Source organism: Gossypium arboreum, chromosome 13 (genome assembly GCF_025698485.1).
Source record: "Gossypium arboreum isolate Shixiya-1 chromosome 13, ASM2569848v2, whole genome shotgun sequence".
NCBI lineage: Eukaryota > Viridiplantae > Streptophyta > Magnoliopsida > Malvales > Malvaceae > Gossypium > Gossypium arboreum.
This window is the reverse complement of record NC_069082.1, coordinates 10,686,076-10,709,762: the sequence shown is the minus strand read 5'-3', so window position 1 is coordinate 10,709,762 and position 23,687 is coordinate 10,686,076. Positions and strand designations below refer to the sequence as shown.

Here is a 23,687-nt window from a genome sequence, read left to right as displayed (position 1 = left end):
ATAGTTTTCTTTATCTAATGTGTAAAAGTAAATTAATTTTACACATTTTGTAACCAAGTATTTGTTTGATGTAAAAGGAAAATTTAATGTTGAAGGGATATATTTTTATCAATATGATATAAATCTGATTTTCTTAGTTTATGTTTATAACATGTATATTTATATTGAGCATTTCCAATAATTTAATTATTATAGTTTGACTAAACTTGGCCATCGTCGAAGCTTAAATATGAGCAAACTCCATATGCAATCCAAGTTTTAGTCAATACTTCCAATTGTATTTATGGGACGAAATAATTATATTTTAAGATAAATTTCTTGTATATTAAAAATTTCGAGGTAAGATGGTCTTTTATACTTTTGTTAACTACTTTTGAAATTAAAAGTACTAAAAACTATTTCTTGGAAAATTGAAATTCTTTATTTGTATTACTATTATATCTTCAGTCTGATTTTTATGTAACTAATGTATTTATTTTTGGAAAAAATTTATAAATACAATTTGAATCACTAAAATTAAAATTAATTATTACAAAGTTTAATTATATTTTGATGTATGTGAATGGAGAAATTCTAAGTAACTAGGATATATTATATAAATTTAGATAGAGTCTGTGTGAGTTAAATTAAAATAAATCTAAAAAGAATATATACATAATTTACTAAGACTTAAATTTGAAATATTAAAGCCTTCGTGACCTTAACTTCAAAACAACTCATTGGTATTTTGACTGATCAACGATGGAAATATTAGGTTGGCATTAAGTTAAATGATAAGGAATTGGATAATTCTTTAAGTAAGTTTTTTTTTTTTTTTGTTTATTTAGAGATTTAATTTAGCTCAATTTTAAATTTAATCGAAGTTAAATACGATTATCGAATCATTGAAGGGTCTCAGCTAAAATATATATATATAATGTAAAGTGAATTATTTACGAAAAATTATTTTAAGGGTTCTTAACATATTATTTATGATCTCAACCAATTAAAAATAAATATTTTATCTTTTTTTCACGTTATCTCTTCTTACTAACTATATATGTGATGTAAAAAAAAGATGATGTTATTTTTAATTAATAGGGACTATAAATGATGTGGTAAGGAGAGATTATGATCTCTCCTTATTTTGATTAGAATGACTGAATCATTTTGTACAGGCATGGACTCAATGGTGTTGGCCCATTCATAAGTGAAAAATGGGCCGTCCAAGTCAAGCTCGTTAAGCAACAGATTAAACCCTCAGTACTGGCGTCGTTCGTTGTGAGCTTGGCGGTGTAAGCGGTTCTTTTTTTTAATTTTTTTCAGTTTCCGGCAAAACAAAAAAGTGCGGGCACCCACGAAATAATGGAAACGGAGAAGACAAAAACCACCACTTGCAGTAGCAATCAAGTATCGGAGATGGAAGAAGACACCACAACATCAAAAATGGATTCCCCCACCAATTCCCAGCAAACCAGTAGTTTTTTCTTCTCTTAGTCCTTTTATTCTCCTTTAATCTTCACTGGCTTCTCTACCATATATAATTGAAACTCCAGTAGAGAATTTAGCCCTCTTAGTGAATTTCTCGTAGTTTGGTTGCGATTTGTTGGCTAATTATATATATTAGTTAAATTCCAGTATTTAGAAATATTGATTTTGGTTATCCCCCGTTTCCATGCTATTTTTCTCTTTGGCTTCAAGGATCTCGACTAAATTCGAATTCGAGCTATGCGGGATGCTATTTCAGGGGCAAATTCTTCCAATGCTGTTTTCCCTTTACATGATTCAAACTAGAGACCTTGCCAAGCATTAGTCTTTTCCATGCTATCTTGAAACATGACAAGTTGGTATTGTTTAACATTTAAGGGTACCAACCAACGTTTGTTGGATCCGAGTACTTGGTACCCGTAATCAAGAAGTCTCTAGTTTGAATCTTGTGAAAGGAGGAAATAATGCTGGTAGCGTTTTGTCTTTCGTTTAGGAGCTCAACCCAACTTGACTCTAGATTTAGTCAGGTTCAATATTTGCCTTTTTATAGGATATAGAGTAATTTAGTTTTCAATCTATAGTACAATGGCCTGTGAAGTATTTAGCCAATTATACATTCTAGGTAAAAACACCTCTCCAATCCCTCTCAATTTCGATATTGGGTAAATTGGTTCCTCTCAAAAAAATCACTTAATGTTAATGTTTTTCTGTCTATTTTAGATAATTTTGATTGGTATAGCAACAAATTTAGCCTTCAAAGTTTACATATCCTGTCTCTTTTATATATTTTTGAAGCTAAAGTTTTATATATTCTTTTTAATTTTTATACTTTTTTCAGATAAAGCTTTTTAGAATCTAGACCAAATTGACAAAATATGTAAATATTGAGGGCTTATTTGTTATTATACCAATTAAAATTATATATAATTGATGAAAAACATTAATGTCGTGATTAATTTTCCTTGGTTGCTCACTTTCGAAATTACAAGGACTGGATTGCTTCGATTTTTTGAGAGGGGCCAATTTGCTTAATATTAAAATTGAAAAGGGTAGGAGAGGTGTTTTTACCTAAATTCATTAATATATTTGGTTTTGTAAGAAGTGGCAATAATATGAAGCAGCTATTCTTTCAGTTTTGTTATTGAAGAAAGAACAAATAAATTTTCTTTTATAGCATACATGATGAATATGAGTTGTTGTGGAACTGTCCATCTGCATATTAATATCTGGTCCTTCCATAAAATCTAATCGGAATTGTTGATTGTGCTGTGTGCATTTTCAGTTTCTGACGATGATGAGATAGACTATTCGATCAAACCAGAATTCTATGACCCGAACCTTGACGACAAAGATGAATTATGGGTCCAAAGTAAGAGGAAAGGTTGTGTTTCTGATGCCGTGCTAAGCTGTCCTGCTTGTTTTACCACCCTTTGCCTTGAGTGTCAACGGTACGTACATTTAATCTCTCCGTTTTTGGCAATATGCAAGTCATTGGAAAACCAAGATACACATTGGATCAGACATTGGTCTTTGAATATTGTCTAGGTACATCAAGCATATCAGTTTTCATGTCATTGTCCTATCATTATGTGTCACTATTCCGTTATTGCAAGTTCTTTTAAGTCTGAATCGAACATTTTCTTAACAATTGTGATTTGTGTATGATAGTATCGGGAAAAGAAATGGACGTATTGTAAAGATGTCGAGCCAAATTGAAATTTGGCTTGTCTTGATGGTGTAATGTTATCTTACCGCACAGTCACATGTACACTCACTCTCTGAGTGAAAAACTATATATAACATATAATGAAAATAAGATATTTCGAATAAAAAATGTAAAAGATGATGAAAAATGTTAAATAACTGAATATACCAAGAGTGAAAATAGAAGAGTGGATATATGAGGAAAATAATCTTATTTAAATGAAAAAGATCAAATTACTAATATAATTTGATAAGTATATGTTGTTTATTTTGTAGTTTGGTTTTTATGTACTTTTCTACAAAGTATAGCTAAGTCAAGTGACACCAAGCTCAAACAGGCGCTAAAGCTAACTTCCGGTGATATAACTTCTGGCAATAAGATACGACCTCAAGCTATTTCTTCCTTGCATCAAGTTATGGTTCTTTTTGGTTTGAGAGAATAATTACTTTGCAGCTTTTATGTAGTTTTGTTTATGTAATGGCTACATGTAGCATAATATCCTTTTACTGTGATTTAGAGACTCTATTCTTCTTTGTAGCATTATCAAGAAATCTGTGATGCAGTTGAAACGTGCATTTCTTCTTGCCATTAAGCTAAGCTTAATCGGGGTTTTGCAGGCATGAAAAATATGTGACACAATACAGGGCGATTTTTGTTGCGAACTGCAAGATTGAAGACGGAAAAGTCAGGCAAGAAAGGGTAAAACCAAAAAGAGGCAAGCGAAGAAGAGAAACTGTTGAGGGTGAAGCAGTTGCTGCTGCCAGTGGGGAAACATTCAAGTCGGTCCACTGTTCGGTCTGCGCAACGGAGGTCGGTGTCATTGATGAAGATGAGGTATATCACTTTTTCAATGTTCTTCCAAGTGAGTCTTGAGTCTTAGACCTGCTGCTCAAGCTACCAAAATAGTTCGGTGATAGTTCAGTTTTCATGCTTCTTAGTAATGGAATTACCAAGTGATTGTCGCAGCCAATATATTATTATTTTTCCCTTTGGTATATATGGTTGTTCTCGACGCTGATCCGAAACCAATAGTTAAATCATTCGAGCTTTGATCTAATTTGATTTTTTTTATAAAATTCAATAATTTAAACTTGAACTTTTCCGAATTAGGAAATACTTTTAACAATAAACAATCTGAATATGTAACTCGAAATCACCAGAATTGATCTGAACATGTAATTTTTATTTGATCCAGCTACAATTTGGTATGATCATTAAAAGGTAATCATCCAAAACTTTCCTGATGTGCTCAATTGATAGGTAAACCTTGTTTAGGTTTGTTTTAATTAGTTGATGTAACCAACCTAACGAGGGTTACTTAGAAACAAAGTTAAGATCTGCACTCCAAAGTTGAGACAAATACTTGGATTAGTAATTGCTGCATGATTTAATGTCCAAATCAATTTTGTGCCTTGTTTGATTTTTTGTAATAATATAAGTAGTGAAAAGGTTAATTTCAAAAGTCTGTATAATATGATGACCTACCACATATTTTTACCGTCAATAAAGCCCCAATTAGCATTGAAATCAAAGCAATTCATCTCTCTAATTTGTGAACTATAATGTACGCAAAAATGGAAAGTCCAACCTTTTATACCAACAAAATCTAATTTATCTAGAGTTTTTTTCTTAAATTTTGAACATTTCTTAATTTCTTCATTGAGAAATATTCATCAGGATTACCAATTTGATAGGAATTTTATTAGTATATAAATTTTTTGAACACCAGGACTGAAGTGCAAGGTTAATTAAAAAATTGTTCTACTCATAAACACCAATATAATCACACACGTTTGTATTTTTTTTTTAAATAAAGAAATTATTCAAACACAAATCCAAATTTTTAAATTAGACAAAAAATTCACTCATTTTACAACGTACACGTAACGCTTTCTAATAATAAATTATGGAAAAAGGTTTGAGAATATATGGTCGTCCCAACACAACACCCACAGACTGGCAAATGATGATGGCCCATTGTTCATACAAGTCATCCATCATGTGTCAAGTTTCCATTTGTGCTTTACAAATTTACATAAGCTCAGTATCTTGAGAACCAAGAAAAACATTTAGAGATTTTTTTGTATATGTTTTTCTTATCTTAAAGTAATTATTATGTATATTTTGTTAATATTTGATCTCTGATTTTACTTGTGAGTTTAAACATTTCATGATAATATATTTATTTATGAAATTTTATTGATTTTATAAAAATATTTTTTTGTAAAAATATTTTTAATCATTTTGCGAATTTAAGAAAAACTCAAATAAAATATATCATATTAAATATAAAATCCGTTAAATAAATAGTAATAAATGGAAGTGAGGTTGTATAAAAAAAAAAAAAAGAGGCGGAGGCGGAGGCAATAGTCATTTTCATAAATAGCTCCAAAAACAGGTAGAGATGGGGTCCAGCTGTTTGACATGTTATTAATGATTTTGTGGCTTTAACTATTTTCTCCTCTCATGGAAATGATAGAATCACCCATGTGGGGCCTTTACTTTTGCTTCAACTTGTGCACTTATGACACTGAGTTGGGAACAAACTACGTTTCTATTTCCAACTGTTTCCTCATTTCCTACTTCCCAACTCAACCTTTCTTTTTTCCATTTATTTTTAAATCTTTTCTATTTTACTTTTTTTGCAATGTTTTAATTATTTAATTTTAATATTTCTATAAATTTTATGATCTTTGAGTATTTTTGTATTTTTTAAAAGTAAAAATTAAATCAAAAGCTACTGCATATCTCTATTTTATTGATTTTTTATTTATATTTTAACGATTAATATGAATAAAACAGGAATCATTAACAAAAGAAGTTTAATTGATTTTTTATATATTTAAATATGATTAATTTCGTAGGTTCAATACATACTTTTATTTTACTAAATTTAAATTTATATAATTGTTACACATTTACACATAAGTACCTTTTATACCTCTTATGTATGAGCATCAAACACCGTTATAAATAAGGCATCGTTGCGAAACCACTAAACTCAATCTCATTAATATTAACTCCCAAAAAAAATCACATCTTCTAAAAATATGATTATGAGATGAAGGATCAAACCCCAATCCTCTCCAGGAAAAACAAAAGAAGACTACATACATTTTCTAATCAAATAATTTCTTAATGATCACCTTAGTGACTCTTCGCATTATCTACAATGTAAATTACCATTTTTAGAGAATATTTGCGTCATCTATAAAATAAATCGTCAACATAGTCACCCCTAATATCTTATATAATCTAATTGTTATTAACATTAAAAATTATAAAAATAATTTATTTAAGGGTTAGACTAGTTCAAATGTCTATATGGTATTTTAGAGGATTTGAATAATATATTAGATCCAAAAATGAAATTAAATAAAACTTATTTAAAATACGACCAAATTTGATTACCAATATTCAAAGTTGTTTATATCTAGAAATTTAATCAAATTTATACAATACTAGTAAAAAGTACATAATTATTAAATATTACATAAAAATATTTTTAAAAACAAAAAAAATCATGAGACTAAATAGTCTAAGTAGTCATTTACAATTATGATTAAACTTGAATAGAACTTAGGGTTTATATTATGAATTTAGCAAAATTTAAGTTGGGTTTGGATTGGTGGTGTATTTATCAACAGTTAGTGTAAAAACAGTAGTGGCGGTGATATTAATTACTATAGCGATATTGTAATGTGAGACAAAAAGTAAACTAAACACATCATACCACACCGCACTACACCCACCACCTATTTAAACCTATTCTTAGTGTTAATATATATGTGAACGTGGTTTCATCCCAACCAAGTTCTTACCCTTACCAAGTTCTAATTATATTGACTGCACCACTTTCTTACCCTTACCAAGTTCTTTCATGTCTAAATAACTTTTACACAAAGTGCAAATATGTTAATGCTTTAAAGAATTAATGATATTTAATGTACCATAATAGGTGAATAATAATATAATGTATTATCATCAAGCAAAGAAAAAATCATTGAAATACTTATAAATAACTATTAATAATTTTAATTAAATATAATTAAATATTATTTGTAATTGTTATATTTTTGCATTTATAATTTAAGTTTTAGAGAGTATCAAGTCATAAATTTAAAGTTTGAGTTTAGTGTTTATAATTTATATTAAATTTTATATTTCAGATTTAGAATTTATACTTTAAATAAATTTATTAATAATTTTTTTATAAAACCAACTATTTTTAATTTCACCGATAATAAAAAATATATTATATCGATATTCATGCATAAAAGTTATATTCAAATATTCACCTTTAAAAATAATACAAATGTCAAAATTCATTGGTAACAAAATTTTTCTCAATACATTTAAGCCATTCACTTTTTCTTAAAAAAGCAGACAATATTAAGATAATTGAGATATTAATAGGATGGGGGCCCTTCCACTGACAAAAGTACAGCCATTTTAATAGAATGCGACCTTTCATTGACATAAAAATAAAATAATAATTACAAAAGAATTTTCTTTGAATTAACCATTTTGACGAAATTTAAAAATAAAAAAAATAAAAAAATAAAAAAAAAAGGTATTTCAATGGAGACATAAAAAGGGAAAAAAAAAATTGGAGGCATGAAACATTGTACAATAATAAAATAAGTAGGTTAATAAATGGGGGCTTAGTGGGAATTAAATAAATGGAAAACGAAGATGCTGATCACTAAGGAATGTTCTATTCAAAATAATTAACAAATAATAATAGATGTTATCCAATTATGATTACGTACAGCAAATCTTTGGCTCCATTATCCTTTGTCGTTTCTCCTAATTATCATTTTAATAATACTAACAACGGTAATAAGGGTTAAATCAACATTTAGCCCCTGATTTTTATGGGTCCTTCAACTTCCTTATTATTATTGTTATTCTTAGATCTTGGCAGCAGTTTTTTTTTTTCTGAATTCGTTCCCTAAAATTGGATCCATAGCATCTAGGACTGTGGCCATGTCATCGTCTGATTTTTTTAAAAATTATATATATTATACTTTTTAGATTTTATATAAAATTTTAAAAATTCATGTAATAGTGTGGTACAATATTGAAATGTCGCGTCATCACATCTTAACGTAATCTAAATTTTGAAACCAATTCAAAAAAATTTATCAAGTTTCAGAATTAACATAAACAAAAGAAAATTAAGGACCACGTTAAAATTTTTTATCAAGGTAAAAAACTGACTTCAAGAATTCAACTTAAATTGGCCTCTCTTGATTAAATGGTATATTTCCGGTTTTAGTCCCATTGTTTTAACAAGAATTCAACTTAAGCTTTTTAAGCTTAATTTTTACCTTTTAACCCCTAACAATTCTAAAATTTTATTTTGATTCCCAATACTAAATTTCTAACTTCGCTCTTCTAGAACAACGTAATTAATACCATACTAATCTATGACCGTCTGTTCTAATTAAATTAGCCAATAAATGAGTGATTATTGTTGGTATTAAACAGTCAAAAACGACATCATTTACGCACATAACTAATTAGTGTTGAGATTATTAGCTAAAGTTTAAATAGTTAATTGAAAAGTTTTTTTTTTTTTTTAATTTTGACTTTAGTTTAACTACTTTGTTTTTTTCTAAGTGCGGCCCACGTCAGGCCCATGTAATTTTATGAGGTAATCTAAGGAGTCTTTACTGCTGAAAAAATAGTGTAAAAGACAAAGCAATAATAAATATTCAATTTTTGGATTTAGTAATTTTATGGTGTCACATTTTGATATTGTGACACGTCATCACTTGAAAAATATTAATACACTATAAAGAAATTATAAAAATTAAAAAAAATTCAAGCAATAACAAGGTAGTGTGACACAATTTCAAAGAACCACATTATCATACCTTAACGGAATTTAATTTTAAAGATCAATTTGAAAGAAAGACTTATGTAAATGAAAATTTTAGAGATCAAATAGTCAAGAAAAAATAATAATCTCAATTTCAACACAAAAATAACTTTAAAAATGCCATCATATTGTAACCCAAATAAAAAAAAAAGTAAGATTATTTTTCTTAGTTTGGATTTTTAAATGTTTTTTCCGAAACTTAGAATACATTATTGAAAAAGTTAATGGATTTTTTTTTGCACAATCTCAATATAGATTTTGATCATATCCATATTTCTTGACACAATACTTAGAACAATTCGTAATCCCTCTCTAACTCATAAATAGAAGAATAATGTGCTTTAACGCACTCGAACTCATGTTCTTTTATATTGACAATAATGTTTATACCATATTTTAATTATATTTTTTAATGTTATTATTAAAAAAAAAGTTGATGTACAAACGCAAATTCAGTCTGCTTTAACTTTGTGATTCATTGTTGATATATTTGGAAAATGTTAGGCCTATATTTTATATTAATATTTATATGTTATTTAAATAAAAATATTTAACGAAAATTGCAGTCAAAATATACGAATTATCTAACACGTTTAATAAATAAAAATTGATATGTGTAATTAAGATAAGTAAAATTTTAATATTATTATATGACTAAGTTGGTGTTTGGGATTAGTCATTTTCTGTATAATAAAAGCTTGTCTCAGCCACCAATCAAGAATTTTAGTAGGTAGGGATATGTTCTTTTTAATGCAACGCAGCCCCATTCAACCAACACCCAAGATTTTTATTTTCTTTTTCTTTTTTTCTAATTTCAACAAAATTAATATATAACTAAGAAAAACATGTGAACTGTAATCTTTTTTTAAAAGGAAATAAAAGAATCTTACACAGTTCTTCAAGTTCCATACAACTCTTCAATACTCACTATAAAATGATAGTGTCATACCAAATATATAATATTTTAATATTTTAATATAATTAATCCTCTCAATAACATCTATATTTGTTTGTTAAAATTTTAAATTTTATTGAGCGATGGTTGTTATACACTTGAACCGTGTTTGAGATTGTAGTTGAGGGAAAAAAACCACATTTTCACATTTTTCACCCTAATCACAAAATGTTTTTTCTTCTTAACACAAAAGTTAAACTTTGTAGTTTTGACTTTTATGTTTTAAAGTAAATTTATTAAAATAATCTTATTGACTTTATTTATATTAGCTATTTAAAAATTAGATTAATTAATATTTTATATATCATTATATTAGATCATTTAAATATAAGTTACTATTATATTAAATTATTTAAATATCATTCGCTATTATATTTAAAATTTTAAAATATTATATGTATTTAAAATTAAAAATAATTTATTAATTAGTTAAAAATATTCAAAATGTATAATTCAAGCATAAATTAAATTTCTAATCTCATAACTAAAATGAATATTTTAACTTTTTACTATAAATTTTATAATAATACCAAACACTTGAAATTAATAAATTGTACTTTTTCACATTGCTTTTCCACAACACTTTTCAAGCAATGTCAAACACTAACCCTATAATAATATTTGATATTTAAATTATATTTGAATTTTTCAATTTTCAAATTTAAAAACTACAATATATTAACTATAATATTAACTAGTGAGATTTAGATAATATGTTTAAATAATTCAATTTATTAAATATTATTTTTATTCAATAAATATGATTAATAAATTTTTAGATAAAATGTAAAAAAAAATTGAAATAATATCTTAACTACAATTTATTATTATTTTTCACTTATGAATAGGACAAGATGTTATTATAAATAACTAATTTACTAAGGCTAATTGTTCTATCCATTGCCAGTGGAGCCGAGTGTCTTTTTAAAATTATTTTATCATTATTTTAATACACTCTAAAAACAATTGGCATCTTTTGGTCAAAAAAATAAATAATTGGCATCAACCTAACCCCGCTTGTAAAGGTTTTTCTTTACTTTATTAGTAATGTATAGAATAATAACACATTTACTAAATAGCAAACTTTATACTTTATTGTTATTGTTATTATATATATAAAATAAATAAAATATAAAAAAATTGGTTCTACAATAAACTTGACTATTATAATGAAATGTTATTTATAGAAGGTGATTATGATAAAAAAACCCTCAAAATCAGTTAAGATCTCAATCCGCCTTCGCTATTGACATTTTTCTTCCAAGTTAGAGCAAGTTGATTTTTATTTTATTTTATATCCTTTGAGTTGATTTTAGGTAAACATGCTTGATTTATTTGTTGAAATTCTATTCTTTTAAATTTATACCTATTTATATATTTTTCTAATTATAATATGTTAATTTTTTAGTAATTCATAACATATAGTTCAATTTAACCTTTTTTTATAATATCTTAATTTTATAATATTTAGTATAATTTTGTTAAAAATAATATATTGTAAAGCATTATTTAAATTTTCAAGATAAGTTATAATGTGATTGAAGAAGCCATATAAAAATATTAAATAAAAATAAGATAAGTTTAGTTGCATATAAACTAATATGGAAAGAGTTCAGGGAGGTATAAGTCATAGTTCGGCGTGTGAGGTTTGTGGACATATCATTGAGGATGTGTTGCATGTTATTAGGGATTGTCTTGCTGTAAGAGATATTTGAAATCGTTTAATTCCTACTAATAAAATTGTTAGTTTTTATTCAGGTAGTTTATAGGAATGGATCGTCTCAAACATGTAGAACAAGCATGACTTGGGATTTGGAGAGGTTGACTGGAAATGGTTTTTTGGGATCCTTATATGGCGCATGTGGAAAAATCGCAATCTCTTTAATTTTCAAGGGACATTTTGGAGTAATATCGATGCGATCAAGGTCTCTTATAGCTGGGCCAGACAGTTCATAATGACAGTTAGGGGCCCAACGAGATCACCTCAACCTTCAACATCATGTTCTAATTTACATGGGAATTGAGTCTACTCGAATATTGATGATTCAGTAAAACTTGAGGATGACTCTGCTTTAATAGGAGAAATTGTGCGAGATCAAGCTGGGAATTGGATCTTTGGCTTTAATAGATTCTTGGGGAGCTACTCAGAATTCGAGGTTGAAATGTGGGACACCTTAGATGGCTTAGACATCTTGAGTGATCGAGGTTATGTTGATGTACGGTTCAGACGAATAGTCTAGAAGTGGTGTCTGCCATTCAGGAGGGTTTCAAAATAGGATCTAACTCTACTTTGATTAGGAGAACTTTGCAGCGGTTATCTGAGTTTCATCATTGGAGTATTTGTCATATCCCTAGAGAAGAAAATCAGAAAGCTGATAGACTAGTTAAATTGGCTCATTTGGATGGTCAAGGTTTACAAGTGTTTGAAGTTTTCCCATTTAAGGAAATGGGTTACATGATGTAATTTGTTCTTTTATTTTCTTTGTCACACACACACACACACACACAAAAAAAAAAAAAAATTCGCCTTACTTTATTGTCATCCCTACTCGTATTTCCAATATATAGGTGTTGACGAATAACCTTAAGATTGTAATTATAAATATAATAAACGGATGATGAGAGATATACGGTAAAGTTTTTATTTTTAAGTCATTGAACTTAGCATTAACTTTTATTTAAGTTGTAAACTTTTGATGTTATCAAATTAATCATTAACAAAATAGTTCACTTATGCTAACTTGGTTAAGTAATTATATATATGAAAATTTTGAGTTTTAGGATAATTTTCAAGTTCTAAAATACTTCCTTTTTAGTTATATTGAAATTAAATATCGTTTTCTAAATTTAGATTTGGTTTTATTGCCATTAATAATAATACATTTATTAAAACCATCAAATCAAATTTAATATTCATAAAACATATATTTTCTAAAGAATGCCACCAAATTTTTATTTAAATAAATTCAATATTAATTACTCCCTTAAATAAATAGTAAACTTGCAAATATTGTTTTATGTGATATTTAACCGGTTAATATTTTATTAATTTATAAATATGATTTTAGAATTTTAATTTTAATTTTTAAATCTTTTAACATATATTTTAATATAATTTATTTATATAGTGCCCAATTAAATCTCACTAAATCAAACATTTTAAAATAATAAAACTTTTATACGTCAAGATATAAATATCTGGGATTTATTTTACAAATATTATTTTCAAGACAGAAAATACAAAGATTAAATTATAAAATAATTTAATATTTTTATTTAATACTTTCTAATATTTTCATCTTAAACATTTTATTTTTATTTTTATAACAATATGTAAAAATACAAATTCATTAACTTATTCAAGTTTAACCTAATTAGAAATATATATATATATATATATATATATCTATGCAATTAAGATGTGCATATATGGATATTAAATTTTAGAATTAAAAATATAAATCCTGTTGAGTAATATTTTCTCGTGTTGTACTACAGGAAATATAAGGGTTATTTATACACATTCCTACTGCTATTATTACAGCTCACAATAGGGCACTCTATTTTGTCTTGACCTTTAGGCCGATGATACTGACATTCCCTGTCCCTAGTGCTGACATTCTCTAGGCCTCCTTTGGCTTATTAGACGTTTGTTTGCAGAGCATACGGTCATTTCTGATCCTAAGGCTAACTCTCCTAGCGAACCTCACACTTGTTAGTCACGAGTGGGGGTCCTCTTCATAGACATGACTCGCGACCTCATCCTAGTGAGGTTTGAGCGAGCTCTCCTCTTGCGACCTCATTCCTGCAAAGCTTACGCGAACTCCCTCGCAGGCTTCCCGCACGAGCTATCTTTTCGAACATCTTGTATTCCCACAAGTTCCTCATCTGACTATGCCTGTAGGCGAACATTCTTCTTCTAGGTTAGGTTCATCCAAGTCGAAGGTCCAAATCCTATCACTCACTTAGACTATCGATTCCCAAATCCTAACAAATTCATATATATATATATTTTAAATATCAATAAATTCTAAGTGATACATATAAACTCATCTATATCAACATGCATCAATATTAAAATAAAAGAATTCGTCTACGGTTTAGTTTTCATGACATACAAAGTTTAGATAAGAAGATGTTATTTTGATTAAAGGTTAAGTATGTCATTGATCTCATAAACAATTTTGTTTTTTATTTCACTTTAATACTCAATAATTTAGTCACTAAAACGAGTAAAACAACATTTAATCTTGAAACTTGATTGTTGTTCTTGATTTGATATTTAAGTGTGATGATGTGCTAGCAAGAGTTTATACCATATCATCACATGAACTTTAAAATATATATTTATAATTTTTTAGTAAATTCATAAATTTGTGTTTTTAGATTTTATATATATATATTTTAAAAATTTCGAGTAATAATATTGTTTTTTGAGAGAGTGTCACGTCTTCACAACTTAATATGAAATCTAAATTCAAAAATTAAATTACAAAAATTAAAAATTTAATGTCTCTTTTGATTTTCAATACAATAATATTGAAGAAAAAATTATTTAATACATATGTATTAAAATAGTTGGACCTATAATAAACAATTTTAAACTTTAAATTAAAAATAACAAAAACTGTTATAAAAATAAAACATTTTCAAAATAAATAAAAACTTATTTCTATTTACAAAAAAAAAGAAGAAGAAAGTGAAAGTAAGTAAATATTAACTATTAAATTAGTTTATCATTAACTTATATATTAAAATTAAAAAATACTTGAAGTTAAAAATTTAAAGGTCAATTTAAATGGAGGATAAATTAAAATATATTTAATTTATTTTTACCTTATATTATAATAGTTTTATAATATTTAATCTCATTATGACTGATATTTTTATACAGACTATAAATAAACCTATCATCAATCTAAATCCACCGTAGATGTTAATTTAGCTATGGGTACGATAAGATGAAACGAAAGGAAGAGGGTAGAGGTATAGTTGAGAGGGAAATAATTGAAAAAAGCGTAATTTTAATGTGATTCAAAAGGGGGCTTAGGAAGTGGGAACCACCACCCATGTGCCCTCCCTCCTGTCTCCACCAGCTGCTGCCGCTCAATGATTAGCACTCTGCTCCCTCCCCAATATCCATCCCTCTCCTCTCTGTATTTCCATTAATTTGTTTTTCTTTTTTTTTTTTTTGCTTTTCTTTTCACATCAAACACCTACAATAACACTGCAACCAATCTTTTCAGCTTAACCCCCCCCCCCCCAACAAAAAAAAAAGAAAAAGGAAAAAGAAAAAAACTAAGTGAGAACATTTTCAGTGAGCCTAGTCGAAATTGTATACAGTTTTGGGGTTTTGTTTGGTGCCGCATGTCCAATTCAGAGGCTGCTGCTAAAAACGGAGCAACAATGGATACCCAGAGACAACAAGCGCCGGGGAACGGTGCCCTTGCCGTCAAGAAACCTCCCTCCAAAGACCGTCACAGCAAAGTAGACGGTCGTGGACGGAGGATAAGGATGCCCATCATTTGCGCCGCTCGTGTTTTCCAGTTGACTCGCGAGTTGGGTCATAAATCCGACGGTCAGACCATCGAGTGGCTGTTACGCCAGGCCGAGCCTTCCATCATAGCCGCTACAGGTACGGGGACGACTCCAGCCAGCTTCTCCACCGTGTCAGTTTCCGTCCGCGGAGCCAATTCCACTTCTTTGACGTCAACGACTTCTTCGTCGTTGGATCATAAGCCTTTGTTGGGTTCCACCCCCTTTTTACTCGGAAAACGTGTCCGGCCCGACGACGATAACGCCGGGAAGGACGATTCCGGAGGGGCCACGGTGGGACCGGGCGTGGGTTCTATCGTGGGGCCCGCTGGAACACACACGGGTGCGTTCTGGGCTGTTCCAGCTAGGCCTGACTTTGGTCAAATATGGAGCTTCGCGCCCCCGCCTCCTCCCGAGATGGTGGTACAAACAGCGGCTCAGCAACCAGCTGCAGCTGCGTTTTTCGTTCAGCAACAGCAAGCGATGGGTGAAGCGTCGGCGGCGAGGGTTGGCAATTATCTTCCCGGTCATCTGAATTTGTTAGCCTCCTTGTCGGGTGCTCCGGGAGGTTCGGGTCAAAGAGACGATGACCCTCGTTGAATTTGGGTGGACCGGTTTACCCTTGTTGTTGGGAGTATATATATATTTATATGAATACATAGATTCTATAAATATTTGTGTATCAATGTTGTTTTCATGTGTGTGGATGTGGAAGATCATTTCTAGTTGGAATTTTTAGGGTTAGGGGAGTTAGGGTTTTTGAGGAAACGATTTGTGAGTTTGGAGTCTGATGAATGGATTCAAATTAGGGTTTTTCCCTTAGCACTTCTATTTGATGATTAATTAGGGTTTTAGAGCTTTCACAATTGTTTAGGAATTTGAGAGTTTATGTTGGAGAAGAAGAGGGGCTCAAGAATTAGAGCTTTCATGAGTGATATATACTTGGGGATTTCTTTTGTCATTAATTTGGGTTTGCTTATTGCTCTTTGATTTTGAGCAAGTACTTGCTGATTTCTTGCTGCATTGAAGAATTAGAGGTTTCAAGCCTGGATTTGGAGAATTCAGGCTTTTCCCTCATTGGCAAGTTCTTCCATTGTTCTTGTCATAGGAACGACGAACGAGCAAAGCGATTAATCTTACTTCTGGATTGTACTTGATTTACATATTATTGGGGTTTGATCGGTTAACCAAAATAGGGTGACTGGATGCTGAACGCCCGAGATTTGCTTGCTTGGCTACTTAACTTGATGCTGTGGATATATGGTCTCCCTAAATATTCTGGAATTCCTTCTATTGCTATGGTTGTTTGAGGACTATTAGTTTCTTTGCAGCTGTTGCTTAGCATCGGAAATTATGGTTCTTAAGTGCATAGCTCATGGTATGCTGTTGACGTGGGTTGATCTGGCCCTCTCTCTTCTGCTTTCAGTGTTTGTGTTTGATCGCATGGTCTCAAAGGAGACTGCTGTGTGAAAGATTGCATTCCTTTCTGTAAGATTTTTATTTTGGAAAAATTTAGCTGTACTTTTAGCCATTTCTTAGATTTATCGTGTGCAAATAATGTGTTCTTCATGTATTGTTTTGGGTGCCTGTTGTGTGAATAAAAAAACCCATATGTTTTTCTCAATTTAGTTCCTTCTGCACATTAATTATCCCCATCATCTTCTCTTGTACGCATGACTTTTGTTTTGCTATTGATTATTTGTGCAAATTCAATGTCTGAGTCGTGTTTGATTTTTTATATACTTTTACCTCTGGCTTACTAACTCTTGTTCCTTCAATGGTGGATGTCTTCTTTTGATATCTCTAGTAACCAATAAACAGATCCCATATGCTGATTAATAGTTTGGTTTAGAGGTACAATAATCTGATCACTGTAGCTTCATCGACATATTCACTATGAGCTTTGTGAACATTAGACACTAGAATTAGCTTCTTTGATCTTGATGATAAGAGAGCCTAGAACTTTAAAACTAGCTACGATTCTCAATTTAGTCCTTGGAAATTAGTTGCCACTAACTTGGATTTTAATGACTTTCTCATGCTATTTATTGCTACTATTTCTCGGACCTATGAACGTATATTTGCATATGCTTAAATGATACTTTCATGACTCTTCTTCTTAGCACTTGGAGAGGTCAGTAACGAGCACATGCAGCTGTCATCGCAGACCCTCCACCGGAAAAAAATGTTGCAGTTAATGCAAAGCTCAGTGGTGATGGTTCAAATCATACTTTTTCAGAAGGTGTTGCTTGGTAGGGAATTGAACTATTTGTGGATCTTTGAACTTTTACTTGCATATCAATTCTAATATGGATTGGTTCAGTCGGTTGAGTACATAGCAGTCCCCATTTGGCAAGTGTTAGGACCCTCTATGAGGCTGGTGGCATGTTCTGACCCTAGAAAAATATACTACTAGGAATTAGCATGAACTGCTGCGACTAGTAAGCATTTTCTTGGAAGCAATGACAGGCACTGAGTTCAGTTCCTTGAAAACTTGGCCATCTCATGATTTGAGAATGGATTTGACTATCAAAAAATAGCTAGCGAAGATGGTGACTTCATTCTGTGTTTTCCAGGAAAAGAAATGGGGACATGAAGCTTGATAGTATATTTTATTGAATTGGGGGGTAGAAAATATAAAAAAAGTGAGGAAACAAACAAGTAGTGAAGGCAGCAATGAACAAAGCAAATATTAGTGAAGATATAATGAGTACAAAAATCATTCATCATTGTACCTTTGTTTGAAAATTAAATTATTGCAGGCAGGTCCACAATAATTGATGATGGCGGGCCCCCCTTTCATTGGGGGGATTAAATGGCTTGTTGAAAAAAAAGAAGGAAATTGGGGATTGTCTTATGATGTCATTGGAGGATCTCAATCCCTATCCTAATTCAAAAATCTTAATAGCCATTTAGATTTCAGACAGGCGAAATTTGGTCCCTAACTGAAAAATGGGGCCACCATATCCTTTCATTCATGGGGTTGGGCCATAGTAGTTGAGATAATCCTTGGCTACTGAAGCAGAGCACATGCAAGTGCAACAGCAATGCTTTTGCAAATCATGGGGGGGCCTCAATTTTCAGATTTTGGTGATTGCTCCAATTTTTATATATGTTTTCTTTGCTCCTTTTTGGGGAGCATTTTACTCGTGTATATATATATACACACGTATATATGATATTGTTGGAATGGGTTGTTTTCTTTTGGTCTAAGATTGTTCCGAATTCGGTAATTACGTTTGATCTCGCTTAAATTCGGAAAATAGTGATTATTCTTTACTCTATAGTGGGTCTTCTCAGTTTAGGGCCCATGAAAAATGAATAAAGACTACTAAGGGCATTAAATCCTTTTAACAATAATTAAGTACATGTTTTATGAAAAAAAGAAAGAAATTTGAAAGAGAAATTATCTTTAAATTTCATTTGGGATTAATTGGATTGAAAATATGATAAAGTTATTTTATAAGAAATTGTCTTTTAAACAATTATTATTTTATAGTATCGAAAAACAATTATTTTATAGAAAATAATAAATGCATAATATGTGGTTGGTTATTAACAAAAGGGTTCTTTTTAAAAGCTAAAAGGGTTATTTTTAAGAAAGAAAAATGGTTTTTTTCAAAAAGTAGATGAGTATTTTCAATTAATTAAGGCAAATATATATATTTTTATTTTAGACCTAAAGTAGCTAAATAAGGTTTGTTTTTTTCACCATTCTTTAGAAATAAACACTTTCGATTAAAAAGTGAGACAATAATTTTGTAACTTTGGTTTATAGAATTACAAACAAGAAGGGTGAAAATCAGAATTTTACCTTATTTTCTTTTTAGAATAAATATAGCCCCTAAAACAACAGCAAAGATATTACACGTATTTCCCTCTATATTTGCGCTTTGATTCTTTGCTCAGTTTTGAATCACCAGAGTGATGAACATCTGCTGGACTGAAAACAGAAGAGTGAAGATTTTTACCTTCTTCCAACCACTTGGAATGATTCGCCTTGAACTCCAAATGTTTCATCCAAGCTGCCAACGCAAGTTCCTCGGTGTACGAGGACGTCTTTACCATGGTGAGTAAAACCCGACTGTATCGTGAGCTGAGTATCTGTTCTGAAGTGGCAACCAACTCGAAACATGGATGCTCAGGGAAATGATCTTCGCACGAGTCTTCTTCTCTCGACACGGGATAAAAGAATACGAGCCTGCCACCAATTACAAGCATCCTAGCAGCAAGGTCAAGCAAGTCATGCACACACTCAGCTAAGCTGTAAGGCGCAGTTGAAGGTATATGGTCTGCCCTTTTGTCATCTGGAACAGTGTAAGGGCCAATAACCCCCTTGAGCAATTTCCGGCCTCCAGATTTCCGTCCACCAGCTCGAACTCCATATGGAGGATCACAAATTATTGCATCAAACACCTATGTCAAAGCAGAGCGAAAACATCATACAAGTAAATTTCAGAATATATGACAGTAAATGGATAGCAAAGATTGCCTTTTCCCTCACAAAATAAACCTTTGAACTTTGTCAATTTATTTAGATAAGCCCTTATACCTTTATTTACACCCAAATAAGTCTATAATCTTTAACTTGTACCCTAATAAGGTATATATAGGGGCTTATTTGGGTACAAGAAAAGTATAAGGGGCTTATTTAGCAAAAGTAAACTAGTCCAAGGGCTCTTTTAGTTGTTTACCCATTAATGAATGACTGATTATGATGACATAGCGAATTAAGCAAATGTACCAGCCACATACTGTGTTTTTGTATTTCAATCAAAACAATGCCTAGATGGAACAAATCAAATTCAAATACGAATAAAGAAGGCACAAACATATTCAAAAGCAAGCAATTTTTACAAGAAATTACCTCCTTTAATCCAGGACGCCAAGGAGGAAGGTTGTTATCCGCCCTCAACAAAGCAATTGGCATCGGCAATCCGTACTAAAAAGATGCAGGGCAAATGAGCATGTAATCTCATGCAGAACTATTTGCAGGTGGGTTTCAGGAAAAAGGTATTGCTAGTTATATTGCAGATTCACCTGTTTGAAGTTGCTCCAAACATTACGGTCAGGGCCGCGCCCATCACGCACCACTCGGATGTCAATATCAGCACCCTGGATGAATTCAAACAGTCCCGTATGATTTCCAATAATAATAATAATAATAATAATAAGCAATGGGATGAAGAATAAATCAGACTAAAATAAGAAAATAAAACACCATTGTCATTGCTCCAAAGTGAGCTGCTGAAACCAGAATGCTCCCCGTGCCAACAAAGGGGTCATATACAAGTTTCCCAGGCGCAGCCTGCGCTTGATTGGCCATTAAGAAAGCCATTTCCGCATCCATTGCTGTTGGTCCAAGATAATTTCGGCTTTTCAACTGATACGTGGGGAGAAGCTTCCTATCTGCTCCACCAACTTCCCTACCGAAGAATATTCTCCTTTGTGCTACCGGTGGAAGTCCATTATTAGTTGCAATGTCATCAGTTTCCATGAGCCAGAAATTGTGATCGGGGTTCTTTAAATTAACTCGACCCTGCAAACATGTTGATTACAGTTACCATAGCAAAGACGATCTATCTACCTCCAGACTTCATTTCAATATGCGTTCTATACATATTCGGAGATATGGTAAAACTTAAAAAGAAAACAAAGCATACATGTGCTAGACACATGCCCATCCAACATTCACCATGAGTCAAGTAACATAAAATACAATTAAAGAAAAAGCACCAAAATATGAAAATATAACATCTTTGTTGCTCGGATTCTAATTCTTCTTGAAGTACCTGATATAGGATACAAACTCCAAGGATCCTCCAAATACATGCCTGTATCAGAACACTCACTCACGAGTCCGAGTAACATATTATAACATTTTATTTTTCCTTTTACTCTACATGCCCCAGCTATGGCTTTAATGTTCCAAAGGAAACCGGTCATTCAAAGCAAACTTCAGGATCAAGAAAATCATATTAAGAACCAAACCTTAAAAGAAATATATGAAAGCCCCCGAATCCGTTCATTCTGCTCCAGAAGGCTCATAACCTTCCCAAAACTATCCACGGTAATCTTAAACGTACTTTCAGACCCCAAATATGGCAACTTTCGCTCATCAGGGTAGCTTTTAACAGCCTCTTCAAGCTCCTCATAGCTACCTCCTTCTCCCCAAAGTTCATATATTCCCTTCACAAGTATACCTACAAAGGGATTCACAAAACTTCTTAGAATGAAAAAAAAAGTTCAAACTATGATTTTGGTCCCTCTATTCTGCTCAAAATTGGAATTTAATCATATTATAATTCAATCCTTCTTTGTGTGTAAACCCAGGGTGTCCTCAAGTCATATTGAACTTAAGAATAGTCCTTATCGACCCGAGAGTTAAAGTATTCCCAACAAGTGCGCTTCCAAGATTCAAACTTGTGTTCCCACCCTCAGATGAGATCACTACAACCTTAAACTACAGCCTGTGGTATAATCCATTATTTTACTTTCAAAATATTAACTAACACCGCTAACCATTCCTCTAGTTTTAGCATAATATACTTTTATATTGCTCTAACTATGATTTTATTCCAAATAACTAAATACCATTAACTATTGCAATTAAAATATAAACGAAATAAGGTTAAAGTATATGCTAAGTCCATCTATTATAAGGACTAGATCAAATTAGTCCCTTTACTATTAAATGGATCAATTTAATCCCTATTCTATTAAAAAAAAAAATCAAATAAGACCAATTTGTAACAAGTTAACATTTACTATTTAAAAAATGACATAGTTTTTTTTTCCTTATTTGCAGTTTAACTCCAAACAAAATGTTCTGTTTGCAGAATCATAAAAAGCTTTCAAAATATAACTCCTCGAAATTTAGAATCCAGAATCATTGGATTCTTTTTAATAGTGCATGTACTAAATTGATCCATTTATAATTTGATCTGGTCTCTATAATAGAGGGACATTCCAGTTACATTCACTAATGAAATCATGTAAGTTATCCAAATAGATTTATTTTTTTTCAGATGTGTTTTTATCATTTTATGGGGAAAAAAAATCTAAATCAGCATTTTAATTGTGAGGATAATCGCTGTTAATTATTAGAATTATCAGACTATGCCAAACTAAAGTAAAAGACTAAATTCCAAGTTTAAGTATAGTAGAGGGACTAAAACCACAATTTGACTAAAAGACATTTTTTAAAATGAAAGAAATAGGAAGTGGCGGCAGTACTTACTTCGATTGGCGATGTTCTTGGCCACGTCCTCGGAAGGCAAGTCGACGAAATAGAAAGGGGAGTCGGGGTGATGGTGTTGAGGTAGCCGCCATTGTAGAACTCGGTTACCAGGGCGCCGTTTGTCTTCGAAAGCTCCGAAAAGGTCAGCCAGGGACTCGACTTCGGGTTTCCGGTAATCGAGCAGCCTGTGGTAAAACACACATAAATACCACATCGATTAATGTTGGGGAACAGTCTTTTTTTGCAAGCTTGAAGAAGGAGAATTCAACGAATGCCTGGCCAATAACGATCCAAATTCAAAAACCCCCATACCAAAAACCCTTCTCTTTTCAATCAAGGGACATACGGTGCCGTTTTAGTCAAAGCTAAAGCATAGATGGGTGGGTTGGATCTAAACTTGATAATGGGTCGAGTCATGTCGATACAAAATTTTAGGCTTATTTTTCAGGCTTGACCTGGTTCATTCTTAAAATGACTTAAAATTTTGTCCAAGCTTAGTCTAAATTAAAAAATTTTAACCTAAGCCCGACTTGACCTGTCTGTATTCAAAATTTTTAGATTATTTTTTTAATATAAGAACAAATTTTAAAAATATAATATATCGAATACACTAAAATATTAAAATAAATATTTCTCAATAATTGAAAATAAATTTTAAAAAGTATTTAATATTTATGCTTAAATAATCCTAATATAGGTTCAACTTAGAAAGCAAATGACTCTAAAATAGTAACAAAATTAATAATAAAACAGGAGCTATACAACATTCAAATTATAATAACAGAATAGTAACAATATAATAATGAAATGATAGCAAAATAACAGTGAAATGACAATAAAACAACAGTGAAACAACAACAAAATAATTGATTCGGATTGAGCCCAGGCCGAATATCCT

The 23,687-nt window shown here is 30.8% G+C and overlaps 3 protein-coding genes across 3 annotated transcripts; 2 read left to right on the top strand and 1 right to left on the bottom strand.

Moving 5' to 3' along the window:
- Window positions 1-1,126: 1,126 nt before the first annotated feature.
- On the top strand, window positions 1,127-4,229 carry LOC108462953 (uncharacterized). The gene is made up of 3 exons (XM_017762871.2): window positions 1,127-1,456; window positions 2,750-2,915; window positions 3,790-4,229. Exons 1-3 carry the CDS (start codon window positions 1,345-1,347, stop codon window positions 4,043-4,045), a joined length of 534 nt encoding a protein of 177 aa, XP_017618360.1. The 5' UTR covers window positions 1,127-1,344; the 3' UTR covers window positions 4,046-4,229.
- Window positions 4,230-14,946: 10,717 nt separating this feature from the next.
- LOC108464267 (transcription factor TCP21) lies at window positions 14,947-17,173 on the top strand. Its single transcript, XM_017764463.2, has one exon. The coding sequence runs from the start codon at window positions 15,382-15,384 to the stop codon at window positions 16,147-16,149; it is 768 nt and encodes a 255-aa protein (XP_017619952.1). The 5' UTR covers window positions 14,947-15,381; the 3' UTR covers window positions 16,150-17,173.
- A 2,074-nt stretch (window positions 17,174-19,247) lies between these two features.
- LOC108461766 (uncharacterized) lies at window positions 19,248-23,170 on the bottom strand. The gene is made up of 6 exons (XM_017761697.2): window positions 22,790-23,170; window positions 21,541-21,752; window positions 20,771-21,088; window positions 20,590-20,664; window positions 20,417-20,491; window positions 19,248-19,965 (listed from the first exon to the last, which is right to left on the bottom strand). The coding sequence occupies exons 1-6, from the start codon at window positions 23,001-23,003 to the stop codon at window positions 19,414-19,416; spliced, it is 1,446 nt and encodes a 481-aa protein (XP_017617186.1). The 5' UTR covers window positions 23,004-23,170; the 3' UTR covers window positions 19,248-19,413.
- Window positions 23,171-23,687: the final 517 nt, after the last annotated feature.